The sequence below is a fragment of the Antrostomus carolinensis genome, unplaced genomic scaffold, assembly GCF_000700745.2.
Source record: "Antrostomus carolinensis isolate BGI_N321 unplaced genomic scaffold, ASM70074v2 scaffold23093, whole genome shotgun sequence".
Taxonomy (NCBI): Eukaryota; Metazoa; Chordata; class Aves; order Caprimulgiformes; family Caprimulgidae; genus Antrostomus; species Antrostomus carolinensis.
In genome coordinates this window covers 3,363-19,389 of record NW_010303547.1, presented here as the reverse complement: position 1 = coordinate 19,389, position 16,027 = coordinate 3,363, and the positions used below count along the sequence as shown (strand labels likewise).

At 43.8% G+C, this 16,027-nt stretch overlaps 1 protein-coding gene across 1 annotated transcript in view; it reads right to left on the bottom strand.

Moving 5' to 3' along the window:
- The window catches only part of MYBBP1A (MYB binding protein 1a), a gene marked incomplete at its 5' end in the record, with an annotated part of 59,757 nt that overhangs the window by 40,450 nt on the left and 3,280 nt on the right, over positions 1–16,027 (bottom strand). The window contains 15 exons of the mRNA XM_010164142.1: positions 667–778; positions 2,215–2,349; positions 3,188–3,345; positions 4,408–4,572; positions 5,302–5,442; positions 6,110–6,199; positions 7,012–7,163; positions 7,583–7,670; positions 8,039–8,147; positions 8,639–8,842; positions 9,612–9,737; positions 10,354–10,461; positions 11,401–11,690; positions 14,012–14,129; positions 15,821–15,988. Coding sequence (XP_010162444.1) covers positions 667–778; positions 2,215–2,349; positions 3,188–3,345; positions 4,408–4,572; positions 5,302–5,442; positions 6,110–6,199; positions 7,012–7,163; positions 7,583–7,670; positions 8,039–8,147; positions 8,639–8,842; positions 9,612–9,737; positions 10,354–10,461; positions 11,401–11,690; positions 14,012–14,129; positions 15,821–15,988 — 2,164 coding nt within the window. The remainder of the gene's footprint in view (positions 1–666; positions 779–2,214; positions 2,350–3,187; positions 3,346–4,407; positions 4,573–5,301; positions 5,443–6,109; positions 6,200–7,011; positions 7,164–7,582; positions 7,671–8,038; positions 8,148–8,638; positions 8,843–9,611; positions 9,738–10,353; positions 10,462–11,400; positions 11,691–14,011; positions 14,130–15,820; positions 15,989–16,027) is intronic.

The window sequence follows — 16,027 nt, the reverse complement described above, 5'->3', positions numbered from 1 at the left end:
AGGCAAGTATCAGGCTAGCTGGTGAAACACTACTCGCCAAGTTTCTAGTGGAGGTAACTGGACTGGGCTGCCCAATATAAAAGGCCACCAAATTCAGAGACCTGTGAAACTCAGCAGAGGTGAAAGGGAACCAGCTGCCAAGGCTCCCTGAGTAACAGATACCCACAGCACAACTAGATGAAGAGTTTCCCTGCAAACAACTACCACTGAAATCAGGGCTGCTCCACACTGTCTTCACCCTGAGATAACTCAGCCCAAACCTCAGAGAAATAGAAATTCACTTTCATCCACCACTGTCCTGTGCCTCCTCAGCACCCTCCCAGAAAAGAACACAACAGTGATTGCCAAGAGGTTAATGGAAAAAAACAGCAAATCAGCCAAGAGAGCAGCATAAATATACATCAGGCTTCTTAGGTGATTAACCTGGATCCACTGTGCATCAGCAGCCCCTAGTGGCTATGGGCAAGCAGGCCCTGCAAAGGCAGGAGGCGGACCAGGGCCAGAAGGGGATGGGGAATGCGACAGCTCTACAGAAAAGCAATCCCCTAGAGGTGTCTGCAGGCAGCAGGAACAGTCAGACTGAATAAGCACGGCTCACTCAGCAGAATGGGGCAATGCAACTTTACTGGCAAAAACCAGTGCCCCAGAAGCAGCCTGCTGTCCTACCTGACAAGCCTGCGGGATGGTGTCGCTCTCTTTCTCTGGCAGAGAAGTAGGAGCAGTTGATGACTTATCAGACGTGTTTCCTTTTAACACTTTGAGCAGGTACAACGAGGCACTAAAAAAGAAAAGGCAAAGGGAAGAACATAACAGTTACTACAGTGTCACAGTGCCACTGCAAAGTCACCTGAGGGCAGAGGCCAAGCAATGCAGGCAGCTTATTCTGTACCAAGAGGGGTTAAAGAGACCAGGAGGGCCCCTTCTCCCAGTCTAACCCACTCTTGCCAGACTTAAAGACAAATAAATCTTAGGAGGCTGCATCATTTCAGTATCTCTCACTGCAGTCAAGACATCCCCACTATCAGCCTGGTCTCCTCAAGCTCATGCTTTCCACTAGCACTGCTTGAGGACATCTGCATTCGCCCAGGATTTCCGAGCCTGCACAGCTCAGTCAGGGTGGCAGTGCAGCCCTCTCAGCCCCGGCTGCTGCGTGCCTGGAGAACTCGGGCAGAACAACTGAGAGAGCACGCAGACAGCCTGCTGCTTTGGAGAAATAGTCATAGGATCATTGACTGGTTTGGGTTGGAAGGGACCATTAAGATCATGATGATCTTCCAACCCAAGCCAGTCTATGATTCTATGATCATCCAGTTCCAAGCCCTCTGCCATCAGCAGGGACACCTTCCACTAGACCAGGTTGCCCACAGCCTCATCCAACCTGGCCTTGAACACTTCCAGGGAGGGGACATAACGTTGTATTAAGCAGACACAGCTCCACTCAGGACCGCCACTGCCAGGAAGCTGTCAGGGAGCCACACAGCACACACAGTCAGCCAGTATCACGGTTCCTACACAGTGATGGGCCGGGTGTGCTGCAGAGCAACGCTGCCCAATGGCACTGGGCTGACCACACAACATGGTCATACACAGTCGTGTTGAGAAATGTCAGAGTATGAAAGTCCTCCTGAAACTACCTGCAAGTCACATGAGAGCCTACTAGTAAATGGCACTCCCATTTACACCAGGAAACAGCAAGATTGCTCATGCTTCCTAACAGATACACATATGGCTTATCCCAAATTCACTGTATTCAGTGGCAAAGGAGTGAAAACCAGTACATAAAGTCAGGACCTATTAATTATTATTGTCATCGCCATCATGCTATCATGGAAACAGGAAACCAGAGGATGTGTAGAATGATCATTTCAGATTGCCTATGAACTACACTCATCCCCACACTGAATCACACACAATTCATTACTCCCAGATGAAGCCTCAAGGAATCACGTCCCATCACTATCAGCAAAGCTGCGCCAGACCATTCCTGTATCACAGACCCCAGAGAAGATGATCATCAAAAAATGGACATCTGTTTGAAAATGCTCCAGACTGCCAGGATGATTGACCAGTCCTCATGTAAGACACAGATGCTTGGCACCCAGCCTTCGCTGAGCCTCTCAGTTCTCTGAACTGTTTTAAGATGCAACATTATGTCCTCTTACAGACCAGCCATGGCCACAGCACCGAGTAGAGACATTCCTTTTTAACACTCACCTGAAATAATAGAGAGCCACTGAAGAGACAGTGTGCTTGCAGGCTTTTTTCACAAGCCTCTCCATGAAAGCATGCAAATCTTCTTGTAGGGCATCCACATTCTTGCAATACTTCTTAGTTTGGCATAATGAGTTCCTGAAAGAGGATTAAAAACAAACCCAAGGCCATTACCTACAGAAAGAGCTTTGGGGAACAGATGCTTATGAGCCATAAGATCAGGCCAACACATGAACAAAAATGGTGCCAGCTGTGGGCAGCAAGAGGCAACCATTGCTGTAGAAAAGGATGAGGGGACCTACTGCTCTTCACATTCAAGCATCTATTTAGGCATCAGAGTCAACCTTCCTCCAGAGGTTCCACAAAGTGGACTGGCTGCCTCAAACCCCGTTACTGCAGAACTCATTCTTAACAGGGGGTAGAGAGCAGCACTGAAAATGCTTTAGAGCAACGCTGAAGATGTCAGGGAGTGGGGTACAGAGGACACATCGTGTCACACACCAGGCATTATGTCTGTGTCCAGCTTGTATCATGCCTCACTCCTGGCTGTGAACAGAGAGAATCTGCACTCTGTCTCAATAATAACTTGTTGGGAGTTTCATTCCAGCCACAGCAGCATCTCTGTAAGCCTAGGGAGCTATTATGTGTGGTCTGACTTGGAGGTCAGAGGTCTGTGGAGATACTCAGTGACATGGCATCGTGCCTGCAATACCAATGTTTGTTCTTAAGGTTTCTACCTGCAGACAGGTTTGATACTTGAAGTCCCTTAGACTAGAAAACCCAGATCCCAATTTCTTTCCTGCAGGTTGTGACTATGCACTGTGTGCAGATGTGGTGCAGGTAACCTAATTCTATATAATCTATAAGCAGAGCAATTGTCTTCAGCCTTAGAAAGAGCAATTTCTGGGATTCAACCAGCACCACTAGTATCTATCAAAAGCTACCATCTATTCTCTGGAGGACTAAGGACACTTACTTGAAGATATTGGCTGTTTTCTGGAGGAAATCAACCTCCTGCTTGTCAGAGTCTGAGCTCATGCACTGTTCAATCACCCGAAGCAGGGGCTCGATGACGTCAAACACCAGCGGGCTCTCTGACTGTTTATTCAGGAATGCTTCAATCAGATCCAGCACCTGCAAACACAGAGTTACTGACACGAGACCTAATGCAGACAGGGAAACGTGATGGATCTACCCAGAGCAGCTCTTTCAGACCTGAGTGGGCTACACAGCACCTACACGGGGCTGAAGGAAACTGTTTGTAGCTGAGATCTACGTACCTTCTGCTATCAGCTGTAATGCTAGCACTTGATAAACTGAAAATTAGAAATCTGAAACTGAAGATGAAAGGCTGTCTGTTGACTTCAGTCTATTTTGTGCAGTGACACCATTTAGAAACAGCAGTTATAAGAATTACTACCACCTGGCCAGACCTGCAGCCACTGTAACTGGGCACATATCTCTGTTAGACCCATTGACTGGTAGCTCTCTCCCCTGCAAGGTCCTCTTGACTCCCAGACAGTGCATTATCATAAAACCAGCCTCTTCTAGCACAGCTTCAGAGTGAAAATGCAGTAAAGCCAATGACTTGCTACACCATTCAGTCTTCATCCTGGCTAATCTGATACCAGACATTTCTCTACATGAGGCTGGAGCTGTTCCTGGATGCCTGAATATCCTGGACAGTCCACACTGTCACCCGGTGGCCTGAGGTCAGTATTACAGTCACAAATAACCAGGGAGTGTTCCCCATAATCCCGATTTCATTACTGTAACAAGCCAAAAAGGCAGCTTACATTGGAAAATTACCAGAGGGATTTTATGCACGTCACACTGAGGCACATCAAGTTTGTGCAGTTTACAAAAACTGACATGCATCTGCCTTTGGGTAGGTGTGGGGAAGGATCTCGTAAACTGAAGCATTTCAGATCAGCAAATGGAAACCACAGTTCACTTTCTGATAGCACAGTCCTGGATTTTGTTTTGAAGTAGGCATGTGAAGCCCGCAGTCACTGACCTCAATCTTGCTGTGCCAGGTGCTGTACAAAGCCAGAACAATCCAGTCCCAACCTCCAGGAGCTTATGACAGACATGAATGTCCAAGCTGTTTACTGTTAAGCAGCTCATGGCATGCAGCAGGCTACAACTAACGTGCTAGTAAGCCAGAGGTCTTCACATCAAACACTTATCTCCCACCTTAATCTTGAAATCCCTCCGTAGGATCTTCTCTTTCCGCATCCTGTCTTTCTCATCCTTCTTTGCCTGGATCCGTTTCTGCTGCTCTGCAAAAAGGGCTGAGATGTTCTTGTCAAGAGCCATCATAGCTTCATCATCCAGCTCTTCATCACTCTCTTCTCCTCCCTTTTGTTTTTAGAATGCAAAAACAACATGTCATCTCATATACTTCAAAAAGACAGTGGGGAAGAGAACCACAGGCAAGATCAGCCTCTCAATCACAGTAGGGATGTAGCTTCCTCTAGACCCAGGATAACCATGTGGGGAGGGAAAAGAGATGCTCAGGCACACAAGAAATCTTGCTTATATTTCCTATCGGGTAGCCCTGGCTGCACAGTACTAACACACAGAGCTAGAGGATGAGGAGAGGGCAGAGGTTGAGGTTTTGACAATGACTCTTTCTCTGCTGTTCCTCCTTCAGTAGAGGTTAATGTGCTGCTGTGTCTGTAGCCTTTTCAGAAATCATCAAACCACACTCCAGTGTTGCTACAAGAAGTCTCCACAGCAGCCTACAGGGATGACAGTGCTCCACACAGGCCAGCCAATACAGGCACCACATAACAGTATCTCAGTGCTTTAGTTCACATCAATCTCATTTATTACAGGCAGGCACACAAGCTAGATCAGGCCAGACCAGATAAGCTAAACCACTCAAGACACACTAACAATAAATAAAAGAACAAGAGACTTATTCCCACAGCTTGCTTTGAAGATCCTCACCTCCTGCTTCAAATGCCATACAAAGATAACTGCCAGGTTATTAATGCATGGGCTCAGACAGGATGTAGGTATTAGGCATCTTCTACCACCCTAAACCTCCTGGTATCTGTATCAAGGGAGGCAGTGAAAACATACCAATGTATTCCCTGCTTGAAGAACATTCATCAGCTGACTGCGAAAATCCTCATCAACTTCTTCATTCTTTTCCTCATCTCCACTGTCATTCTCTTCATCAGTGTCGCCATCATCTGAGGAGTCTTCGCTTCCTTCCTCGTCCTGAGGAAGAAAAGTTAAATCTCCTGACCTGAACATACATCGAGCTATACTAAATTCTCAGGTGTGTCACTGTCCAGAAATAGAAACTGAAGCCTCCCCTCATCCCACTGCCTTGGTTCCAGCCCAGAGAGTCAAGTAAAGACACCTCAGATAACGAGATACCAGATCTTCAAGAGCTAAAAGCAGAACATAATACAGACTTCTGTCTTATTAAATGACTACCAAAAAGAAGCTCCGAAAGAACATCTGAAGTAACAGCCCCCATCTGGCTTTCCTTTCTGCAAATGCTTATAATGCTTTGAGACTCAAATCTCTGCAGTTCTGAAAACCTAAGATCTTGAATTCAGATGGCTGCACATCACAGAAACGATGCAGCCTGTGGCTGCCTGTGCTGATTTCAGGATGCAGTCATCTCTTCTCAGGAAGTTACCTATTCAAACAGTCGTACCCAAAACAGCATTTTTCTTCAAAGCCAAGAGACTAACAAACATGCACTTCCAACAAGCCATTTCTGTCTTCCACTTTTGAAATAAACAGTAATAGAGCAACAGTCACTTTACTTAAGGCACAGCAATGCAATTATGTCTTTTACCACAGATCAGGAGAAACATTTTTAAACAGTTAAAGTCTGAAGAGTATTTGTCACTGGCAACAGCTCATCAGTTACCGTGTCCTGTGCAGATTTGATCTTTTTGTTTGATTCTTCCATCACAACAACAGCACTTTCTTCATTTTGCTCTTGGTATGGGTCAAGCACCTGAAAAAAGAGAGACTCGTGTTTTTTCAGTGTTTTGTTTTCATGCATTTCTTGTACAACAGACAGGAATTTCAGCACAGTACACCAGGTGAATAATGAAAGAGTAAGTAAGGGCATTCAACATTCTAGGTTTTAACACCATGTTTGTTAATATACTCAGTTCTTTCTGTAAGTAACAAAAAAAGTGAAGAAAACTGAAGAGCTTGGTGACATCACACATTTTGATTTGCTACAAATGAAGTATTATGTTCACTGTATGAAGTACATGACAGCACATCTTTGCAACCCACATATTACTCTCTCAGAAGACACCACCTTACTCAGCGGTACAACCAATTCAGATTTTCAGTGTCACTTATTTTTAGCACCTCTATGCTTAGCCTTTCTAGAAAGAGTTGTTACCATTTATACTCATATATAAAATCTACCAGCCATATACAATGACCCAGGAATTTCTTCAGCCTAAAACTACTAGAGTAGAGCTTAAAGTCAGCAGACCTCAGGCTCCCTTAAAAAAAAACCCAAACAAACAAACAAACAAGCAAACAAACCCAAAACCAACTCCCTGTAAGTTACATTTGCAATTCAGTAGCACATATTGTCAGACATTTTCTAGATCAGGGAGGCTTTTATTTAATGCCAAAAGAGAAACATACTTCTGTATCACAGAATCACAGACTGGTTTGGGTTGGAAAGGACCTTAAAGTTCATCTAGTTCCAAGCCCCCTGCCATCAGCAGGGACACCTTCCACTAGAATCTGTTAGGGATGATAGAGGCAAAAATTACAAGGGCCTGCTAGTGCCTGACTTACATCCAGGATCAGCTGCAAGCCCCTCTTGGTCAGATTAGGGCATATCCGTACAAACACGCTCTTGGAAATCCGACGTATGAGTAGGCTGGGCTGGACAAGGAGGGAGAGAAGGATTTCCACCATCACCTCAACCCATCCTGGCTCGGTGTTATCTGTACAGGAACAAACAAAGAATGGCAGTAAGGGGTAAAAAAACTGCATCAGTAAGAGACTACATAAAAATTCACCAAGATAAAAAATATAGTCCTTCTAGCTGACTATTAGAAGTACACATTGAGCAACACAGATCAGAAACAGTCAAGTGTGAAGCTAAAGATCGTAGCTGTATTGGAAAGCTACATGTTTGAAATTGTCTTTAGGCCACTCCAAAGCCTTACCAGGTAACAAAACCTACTGTTCATTAAATCATTCCTTAGATTAGCAGTTCTGCAAATCACGTGGCATCTACTTGGCTGCATTAAAACAATCAGCAGCTAGTCAGCAAAAGTAACTCATGGCAGAACTGCCATCTTCTGTCTTTTGACAGACCATTAACAATCCCACTCCATTTCTTTCCATGGGAAGGACTCACCAGTCTTTTTCTTCTTAGGTTCTTTGCTGAATGCCCTCTCTGTGCAGTTCAGAAGGTCACTCAGAACGTCCATTGTTTCAGACTGATTCTGTTTGATCACAAGCAGACAGTAAATACCCTTTCTGAATTCCTTACTACCAACAGCAACAGAAGGAATATACCCCGAATCCAAGGACCTCTCTAAATAGATACAGATACTAAAAGCAGCTACTACAACTCCTTTAGAGAAGAAAATATTAATCTAAGTAAAAATTCTTCCACTCAACAGCAAATCAAGGGCAAAAGTAGTGCTCAGGTCAAGCTTTGCCCCTGTACATTTAGAAATTGCCCATTTCTAGAAGCCAGTGGCTGTGAAAGATTGGATCTCTGAACACAAAAAAACTCTCCAGCTCAGTGTTCAGAAAGCCCAGCTATCAGCCCATTTTACACCACTCAAATATGCTTCACAGCTCTTACCTTGAAAAGATGAATGGCCATTAAAAGCAGAAGCTGCTGGAAAGCAGTGACTTTGGCACTGTCTGATTTGTTTTCCTTCTTCTGCAGATTCTTCACAGACTGAAGTGTTCTGAAGAAAGAAACCGTTTTGAGTCTTTTTCACAATTTGAGTCAACCTAACAGTAGTATCTCACCTTGGGTGGCTTATAAAAACCTCTATACTTGAGCACGGGCTAGATTCCTAATACTATAGTGAAGCTATAGGCCTTTATGGGAAATCAAGCTCAGAAAAAAGCACCAGAAAAGAGACATTGAGAAGTTAGTATAGGCATTATTAGGAGAAAAGATTAGCAGAGTTATTAACAATCATGTTTGGGAGAGGGATTATGAGCAAAGCTAGAAAAGGACATGGCCACCTATACATAGTTAATATGCAGAAGGAACAGGAAGAAAGTAACATGGTGATGAGAAAGAGTGAGGCATCCTGAAACCCGGTCGTGGGTACAGGATACTCAAAGGGAAGAAGGAGAACTGCCACTGCTGTGAAATGGTTCTGCTACAGCGGCCAGAACAGTGGCAGGATGACAGAATACAATTTCTCTTTCATTGGCCCAATCTCACCTCTCCCAGGCTTCCCTCTGTTCCTTGGTAAAAGGCTTCACAGCTTTGACATGCTCACTGGAGAGCAGCTTGTTGGCATACTCAACAAGGAGAAAGATCCACAGCTTCCCATCTGCAGTCACACCGTGGATGTGCTTCTCCCTCAAGGCTGAAGCCTTTGCTGTATCCCCCAAAACTGACAAGGTGTTTAAAGTCTGAAGTAGCCTGCAAAGAAAAAACAGCCAACATGTTCCTGTCAGAGGAACCAGATGGCCTTCTCACACTTTCCAAAACAATGCCCACTGGTAAAGCAGTCTCATCTCAGAGCTCTGGTCACCCACTCATTGCAACCCAGATTCACAGGAGCTAAATTTCAACCCATGCATGTATCCATGCACAGTAAAGTGTAGCGCATTGTCTCGGTGTCCCCAAGCACACCTGGTGCCCTCAAAGACACTATTATTCTCAGTTGTTTCCCATTCTGTGTCCCACCATGTCCTCTGCTTTCCCTTTACTGAAGATGGAGCACCAGCTTTGGCAATCACCTAGAAGTATCTATTATCACCAACTCTATCTCCCTTAGTACAGGGAGGACCACAGAGCCATCAGCAGTTTGTAAGCAGAACACATAGAAAGCCAACAGCAACCCATACAGCCCCACCACCTCTCTTGGGTCCTTCCATTTCTAGCTTGCAATGGAAATATAAGAAAAAGCAGTCTGAGCTCAACTCTACACGTACCTGATCACCACACACATACTCTGCAGGTTTGCCATGCAAAATTATGGATTTATTGGACAAAACTTCAGGATCTTTAGGAAATCTGTCTAGGATCTCCTTAAAAAAGGCACCATTTCCTGGTCCTAAAGTCAAACAAATGCTCCAATAGCAGCTCACAATCCCAAACCTCTTGCCCTGCCATTTGCAGGCTGATCTTGCCCTCAGGAAAAAAAAGAGACATTTCCAAGCTCAAAGCATGCAAGCAAAATCCTTACCCAAAGAAGTAGTTTTCTGCCACTGAATGAGCCTGTTCATCTAGGGGCTCTGATGGAAGGACATTCGTCTCGGGTATCTGGGAAGTCTTCTTCTTAGTCTCAAAGAAAGCATGGAAGAGGCAAAACCTAGAACGGACAGAAACAAGAACAAAATGAAGAACCAGCTTGGTCAAAGCAAAACCAGCCCATGTGTGCAAACCAAACAGCACCACATATTCACCACATTTTTATTCAAGGATGTCCAAGGACTGAAAAAAGTCACTGTTTACAATGAGATCCTTTCCACAAAGTCCACAGGGTAAAGAAGAGAGAAGGATGCTAAGGACTTCACAAAAGTGATGTGCCAACACTTGAGGTCTCACAATACAATACACAGACTGTCAGATTTGGGTCATATTCTCCAAGACTTTTAAACTGACAGATAAAAACTTGTTAAGATCTGCTGCAAAGATTACTTGTAACATCTTCAAGCAGTCTAGGTACGCAGGAACCTAAACTTTACTGACAACAAATGTGACTAAGGTGATTTTAAGTGCATGAACTACTTATGAAAAGAGTTTGTCCAAGGTTGCAGAAGGAATTTGTAAAACAGAACCTAGTCTCCTGAATGATTTGTGTTATGGAATATTTCCCCTACTGAATTTGTCCAGTGCCATGGTGACAGCTTACTTCAAAGACTCCTATGGACCTAAACAAAATTATTCCAAGCACATGTGGCATTAAGTCTTTAAACCATTCTCACCTGGAAACGTCCATCACAAGGCTCTCTTCTTTTTTCACTGTATTTTCAATGATGTTAGCAAGTCGGTGGATGATCCATTTTCTTAATCGAGCAATCTTACGTTGTGTTCTTTCAATACAGAAGTGGACACAATTAGTAGTTTAAACACTATCCCAAAATAAACACAAACCACACAATCCACTACAGCAAGAAGTGACTTTCAGATACTTAAGAGGCTTCACACTAAAGATGGCAAAGTTATAGAGTAAGAAAGCAACAGGTACATAAGAAGAGAAAAAATCTTCCCAAGTTTGCTTTTTACTGTGCAAAAGACAGTCTGTGTACCCCATCGAAGTACTGCAGTTTAGCAAAAAGCACTTCAAGAATTGCCGTGGTCAGTCGAGTGAAGTTCTAAGTGCACAAATAGCACACAAACACACTGCTTTAACAGCTTACATCTTCTTTGGAAGAAGCCCCTGCAAGTAACCCGGTACACATAGCACCAAGTTGTGGTTATTCAGCAAGCAGCAGCATCAAGGAGGATAGAACTTTCTCTTGGGAAGTTTTCCTAGCTAGAAATTGCTACAAATGCCTGTCAAGGATGTAAGTATTACAGGCTACTCTTGAGACAATGAAGTGGGTGCTCTGCTGTGGGCCAAGGAGACAAGAGCACTCAGGCCAGTTTAACAGTCAGATAAAAGGGACACACAATTCCTACAAAGACCTGAGTCTGTAGTGAAAAAGGAAGTCGCTGGATATTTTTGCCAAAGCAGTTGTCAGGGCTAGAAAAACAAGATAAAAGGCTTGTGGTGCTCCAGTCTGCTTCGGTCAGGCTGGCTGGTTCTCACCACTTTTGCTCCTATTTGCAGAATTGAATTTTGTCCCAGGAAAAAGTGTCAGATACTGGGACTAAACCTTCTGGGACAGAGGAAATGGAACAGGTGACAACTGTAAACTCAAGGCAAGGGAACCAGCAAACACTGGCTGTCCAAGCCAGACGTCACACATGGAGCTACTCTAACCACAAAACAGAAAGAGAAGAGGAAGGTGCATCATCTGTACACTCACATGTTTACATTTTCCTGGGTTTGTTTTTGCCGGTTACTTGAGAAGTCCAAACAACAGTCAAAGTCTGGCCTGAGGAACATGTCTTTGAGCCAGCCAATGTATTTTTGCAATGCCTCTGGCTGCAGATGTCTGACTACCCTGGAAGAGCTGGAGAACACTGGGTAACCTTGATTGGTGAGAGTAGAGAAGCCGATTATCACTGCCAGCTGCTTCTCCAGGTCATCACAGCTGCTCAGAAACTCATCTACATACGCTTCCATCTCTGGAGCAAACTTAAATCGGTCTGGAAGCTGAAAAACATGGTCCAACAAGCAGGTTAGGAACCTCACACTGAGTCTGAGTGTCTTTAGGAGTACAAAACACTTTACATATCTGACTGCAGTAAGTAAATTGAAGTCAGGTGCCTGAACGTTTGTCATAAGGCATACAGCATGTCATTAATTTTACCTCCTGGTCTTCCTCACATAGGAGCAAACTCTAAGCAACCACAGAATCCTGTCATCTACCAGTTTCAACCCTTTAATCTGCACCTTCCCAAACAGTCAGGTTTCTGCAGGCTGGACCACATGCTGGCCAGTGCAGCTAACTGCTAGGCTGATCCACTCTTACTCTGGGTGAAAGCCCAGGATGTTTCTCACATCATCTGCCTCAGACTTTCCCTCAATTTGGAAATTCCCCCACATCAGTTCTGGCCTCATCTAGTAGCCCTGGAGCCTTCTGACCTACAGTGGGTAGAAGAAATCCCATCTTCTCTCCCTGGTGTCTCAGCAGTGTTGAGGCACTCTGAAAGGAGGGAGAGCTGACGTGTTTAACCTAAAAACTGTATCCTGAGGTGTTGCTGTTTTGTGCTAAGTCCTGTCCTCAGTCCTGCCAGATCTGCAAAGCATATGGCTGTCCAGCAGCGTGCAGACCACCAGGCCATGTCCCACCTCGCACCACACATCCCATTTCCTTATGTTCTTTCACAGCCCACAGCGTTCAATCCCACTCATTTGTTCTGGAAATAACAACAGCATAACAGGAGAAACCCTGAAGGAGGCAAGTTGTGGCTTCATTCAAAAAAATGCAACCCAACTTTTGTAAATTAATAAAACAACTTGTTGGTATAGTGTCACAATCAATACAGTGACCTGGCAGGAGCAGAAACAGTAATGAAAGTCTAGGGAACACTATTAATTTAAGTAAAGGGGCTATTTATTTCTAATTAACTACAAATGCATCTAATTGTAACATAAATACCCCTGCAAGAAATCTCCCACAAAACACAACTCAGCAAGCTCCTGCTTCCGCTGCTGGAGAACTCAATACTTGTGCATCAGTACAAAAGCTAGGAGAAAAACTCCAGGAGAGACTGCTGTAAACAGGCTGATAACTCACAACAGGGGTTTCAATCACCTCTCGACAACAGTAAATCAAGTACATTTGCTCCCCTGTTAAAAAAAAATTGATGCAGGAAGATAACTGTTAGTAAATATCAGACTCAAGCTTTGTCTAGTTCCATCTCCAACAACCAGAATCCCCTAAGAAAGTACATGATAACAGTATTTGGTTTCCAACACAAACAAACCAAACCCACAAAAACAACAACAGCAAATTCAAACTAAGATCTTTTCTACTTCTTCCTCATCAAAAATATTAAGGGTTTCTCTTTCCTTTTAGTCAACCATTGTCTTCAGTGGATTTGTGCGTTTCAGGCAGGAATTACATTAACAATTTTTTTGATGTACACAGAAGACAGCCTAACTCACTCTGAAACAAGCATAAAAAGCAAGAAACAGGAAAGCAACTAAGTCAGTGGATAAACCGGGGAGAAAGCTGATCCATACAGGGAGGCACCACGGTAAGCATTATTTTCAGTGCAAACCCATACATCTATTGCTGCTTTGATACCAGAATGGAAAGACTGCAAAGTCCTATTCCTCCCAAGAGAGTGGAAATGATTTTTGGGCCCACATGAGAAGGCTTAGGATTATGTTACCACAAAAAGCCAAGTCCAAGCCTGTTTTTATCAGTACTCCCCTTTTATTCTTCTTTTACTGCAGGGCTGTGTTGTTTGCTGGCTTCCCAGGAGGGAAGGAGGAAGAGGAGTTCCAAAATCCAATTCCCAAATAAAATTTGTGCTTAAACCTCAGATGTGCTTATTGAAGGTAAACAAAAGCATGAATTGTCCCTTTTTGTCTTTGCCTTCAAATGTTCCTGCAACACCCAGCACAACGACAGACAAAAAGGAGCTTCTGGACACGCAAAATCAAAAGGACTGTTAAAGGATGACACGTGACATTGTCAATATGCTGAGGACTGTCCTCCCTCTGCTTCCCCCATCATTAGAGCTTTCTCAGCAACATTAATGAAATCAGGTGGCTCAGTGCTGGACAATTTCCAAACCCTTAAAAGTAAGTCTGAAAAAAAATACACAAGCAGGCAATGAGGATTAACCAATCTATACTCAGCCCACTGCAACCAGTGACCACACAATAACCTTGTTTTCAGTCAGAGTCCAAGGTCTAAAATTACATGAACTTCTTTTTATACAAGACAATGTGAAACTAGAAAGAGGGGTGGAGAGGACTTCTGCTCAGAACAAGGTCTTTAGCCCTTTCAGAAGACCCACCTGAGTCGTTACCACGTGTTCTCCATAGTGCTGCATCACCTTCCCTTTGAGAACCATCTGCAGCTGATCCAGAGACAAGGAGGGGAGGGCACTGCCCAGCAACCGGAAGCACATGTAGCTGGGTGGAAAGAAAGAAGATCCCCTCAGGTAGAGGCACAGCAGTAAAGTCACACACAAGGGTAAGACAGAGAAGTGGTGGCAGGGCAGGCTGCAGGGAGCACATGGGAAGGCAGAAGTAAAAAATTCATAGAATCATAGAATGATTTGGGTTGGAAGGGACCTTAAAGCTCATCCAGTACCAATACCCCTGCCAGCAGCAGGGACACCTTCCACTAGACCAGGTTGCTCAAAGCCTCATCCAGCCTGGCCTTCAAGACTTCCAGGGAGGGGGCATCCACAACTTCCTTGGGCAACCTGTTCCAGTGTCTCACCACCCTCACAGTGAAGAACTTCTTCCTAATATCTCATCTAAACCTCCCCTCTTTCAGCTTAAACCCATTTCCCCTTGTTTTGTCATTAACTGCCCTTATGAAAAGTCCTTCCCCAGCTTTCTTGTAGCCCCTTCAGGTATTGGAAGGCCGCTATAAGATCTCCCCGGAGCAGAATTCATGGAGTCTGTGTTCAAAAATCCTCCTGCCCAAAGCTTTTCTTCTGACTAGCGCAGCTGCTAACATCTCTCCCTGTAGCAGGTTCTCCACTGTCTAGAAATAGATGAGTCCTCACCAGCAGTTCCTTCCTCAGTCCACTTTCTGGATCTCTTCTCCCTGGATATTTTATTTCCACAGTCCTAATTAGTTTTTGACTATGCAAATTTACTTATTTTTGACAGCAACTTAGTTTTGGTAACAACTCCCTGTCAAATTTGATTCAAATTGCCCAATAGGCTCAGGAGTTATTAGATAGACAGCACTAGCAGGAAATCAGGCTAAAAAAAAAGCAACACTTTTGAGCATACAAAGGGTATTTTCAGACTTACCCAAGAAGTAAAACAAGACTTAAACTGCTCAGACTTGGAAAATGGTTTCCTTTTGCTATGATAGTCATGTAATATGTTAAGAAATTTTTTTGTAGGTACATCTCTGCAACTTTTAAACTCTTGATCTATGGGAGATTTAAACCTGGCCACAGACTGCCTTGCTATCATCCAAATTAAGTTATGCTCCCTCAAAATGCTCACAGATTTGTGTTCCTGATTTTACATCATTTTTATACAGCATGAGTCTCAACAGACAACTTAAATAATCCTACAAAGATCTAGTATTAGACTTGGAGAAAGAGGCTGAAATAGCTACTGTTACAATGTCAGCCACAGCCATATCTTACTTAAAAACACAGACCATGTCAGAACCCAAACACATCCAGGCATTTTAGTTCAGTCCATCCCACAGAGAACAAGCCCAGCACAAGTTTCAGAATTAGGGTTTGAATATACAGTAGCTGTCCTTAAACCACACACCAAAGCCAAATGACTCTCCCTCTCAACCACTTCAGGAAGGGACAGTACAGCTCCTCTGACAAGTCTTGTAGGAACAAACTATAGATTTAAGACACTTTTATGCCCAATGAGTTGCATCACCTTTATGTCCTGTCCTAGTTAAATTCAACCTCAAATTTGTTGTATGTCACAATTCTAAGAGAAATCTAACTCCCTATAAAGTTTCTCATGAATACCTAAACAACCAAAAGCAAGTTCTCTTGAATTGTTCATGAAAAACTATATGCTCCACCCTACCACAGGGCAGCAGAAAGATTGGGGCAAGAAACAGAAATATAATACAGAAACAACAAACAACATGTGCTAAAACAAACCTCACAGGTCCTGATTTCTCCTTCAATAGCCCATTCTCCACACCTTCATTCCAGAACAGTTCAAAGGCATTTTCCTTCAGTGAAACTTGTAGCAAATCAAACACTACACCAGGTAATTTCTTGTCCTTCTTCTCCGACTTGGCAACACTTTGCAGAAGCTCTACAAGTCTAGAAGAAGAAAGAAAATAAAGTGAGAAATGTGGCATG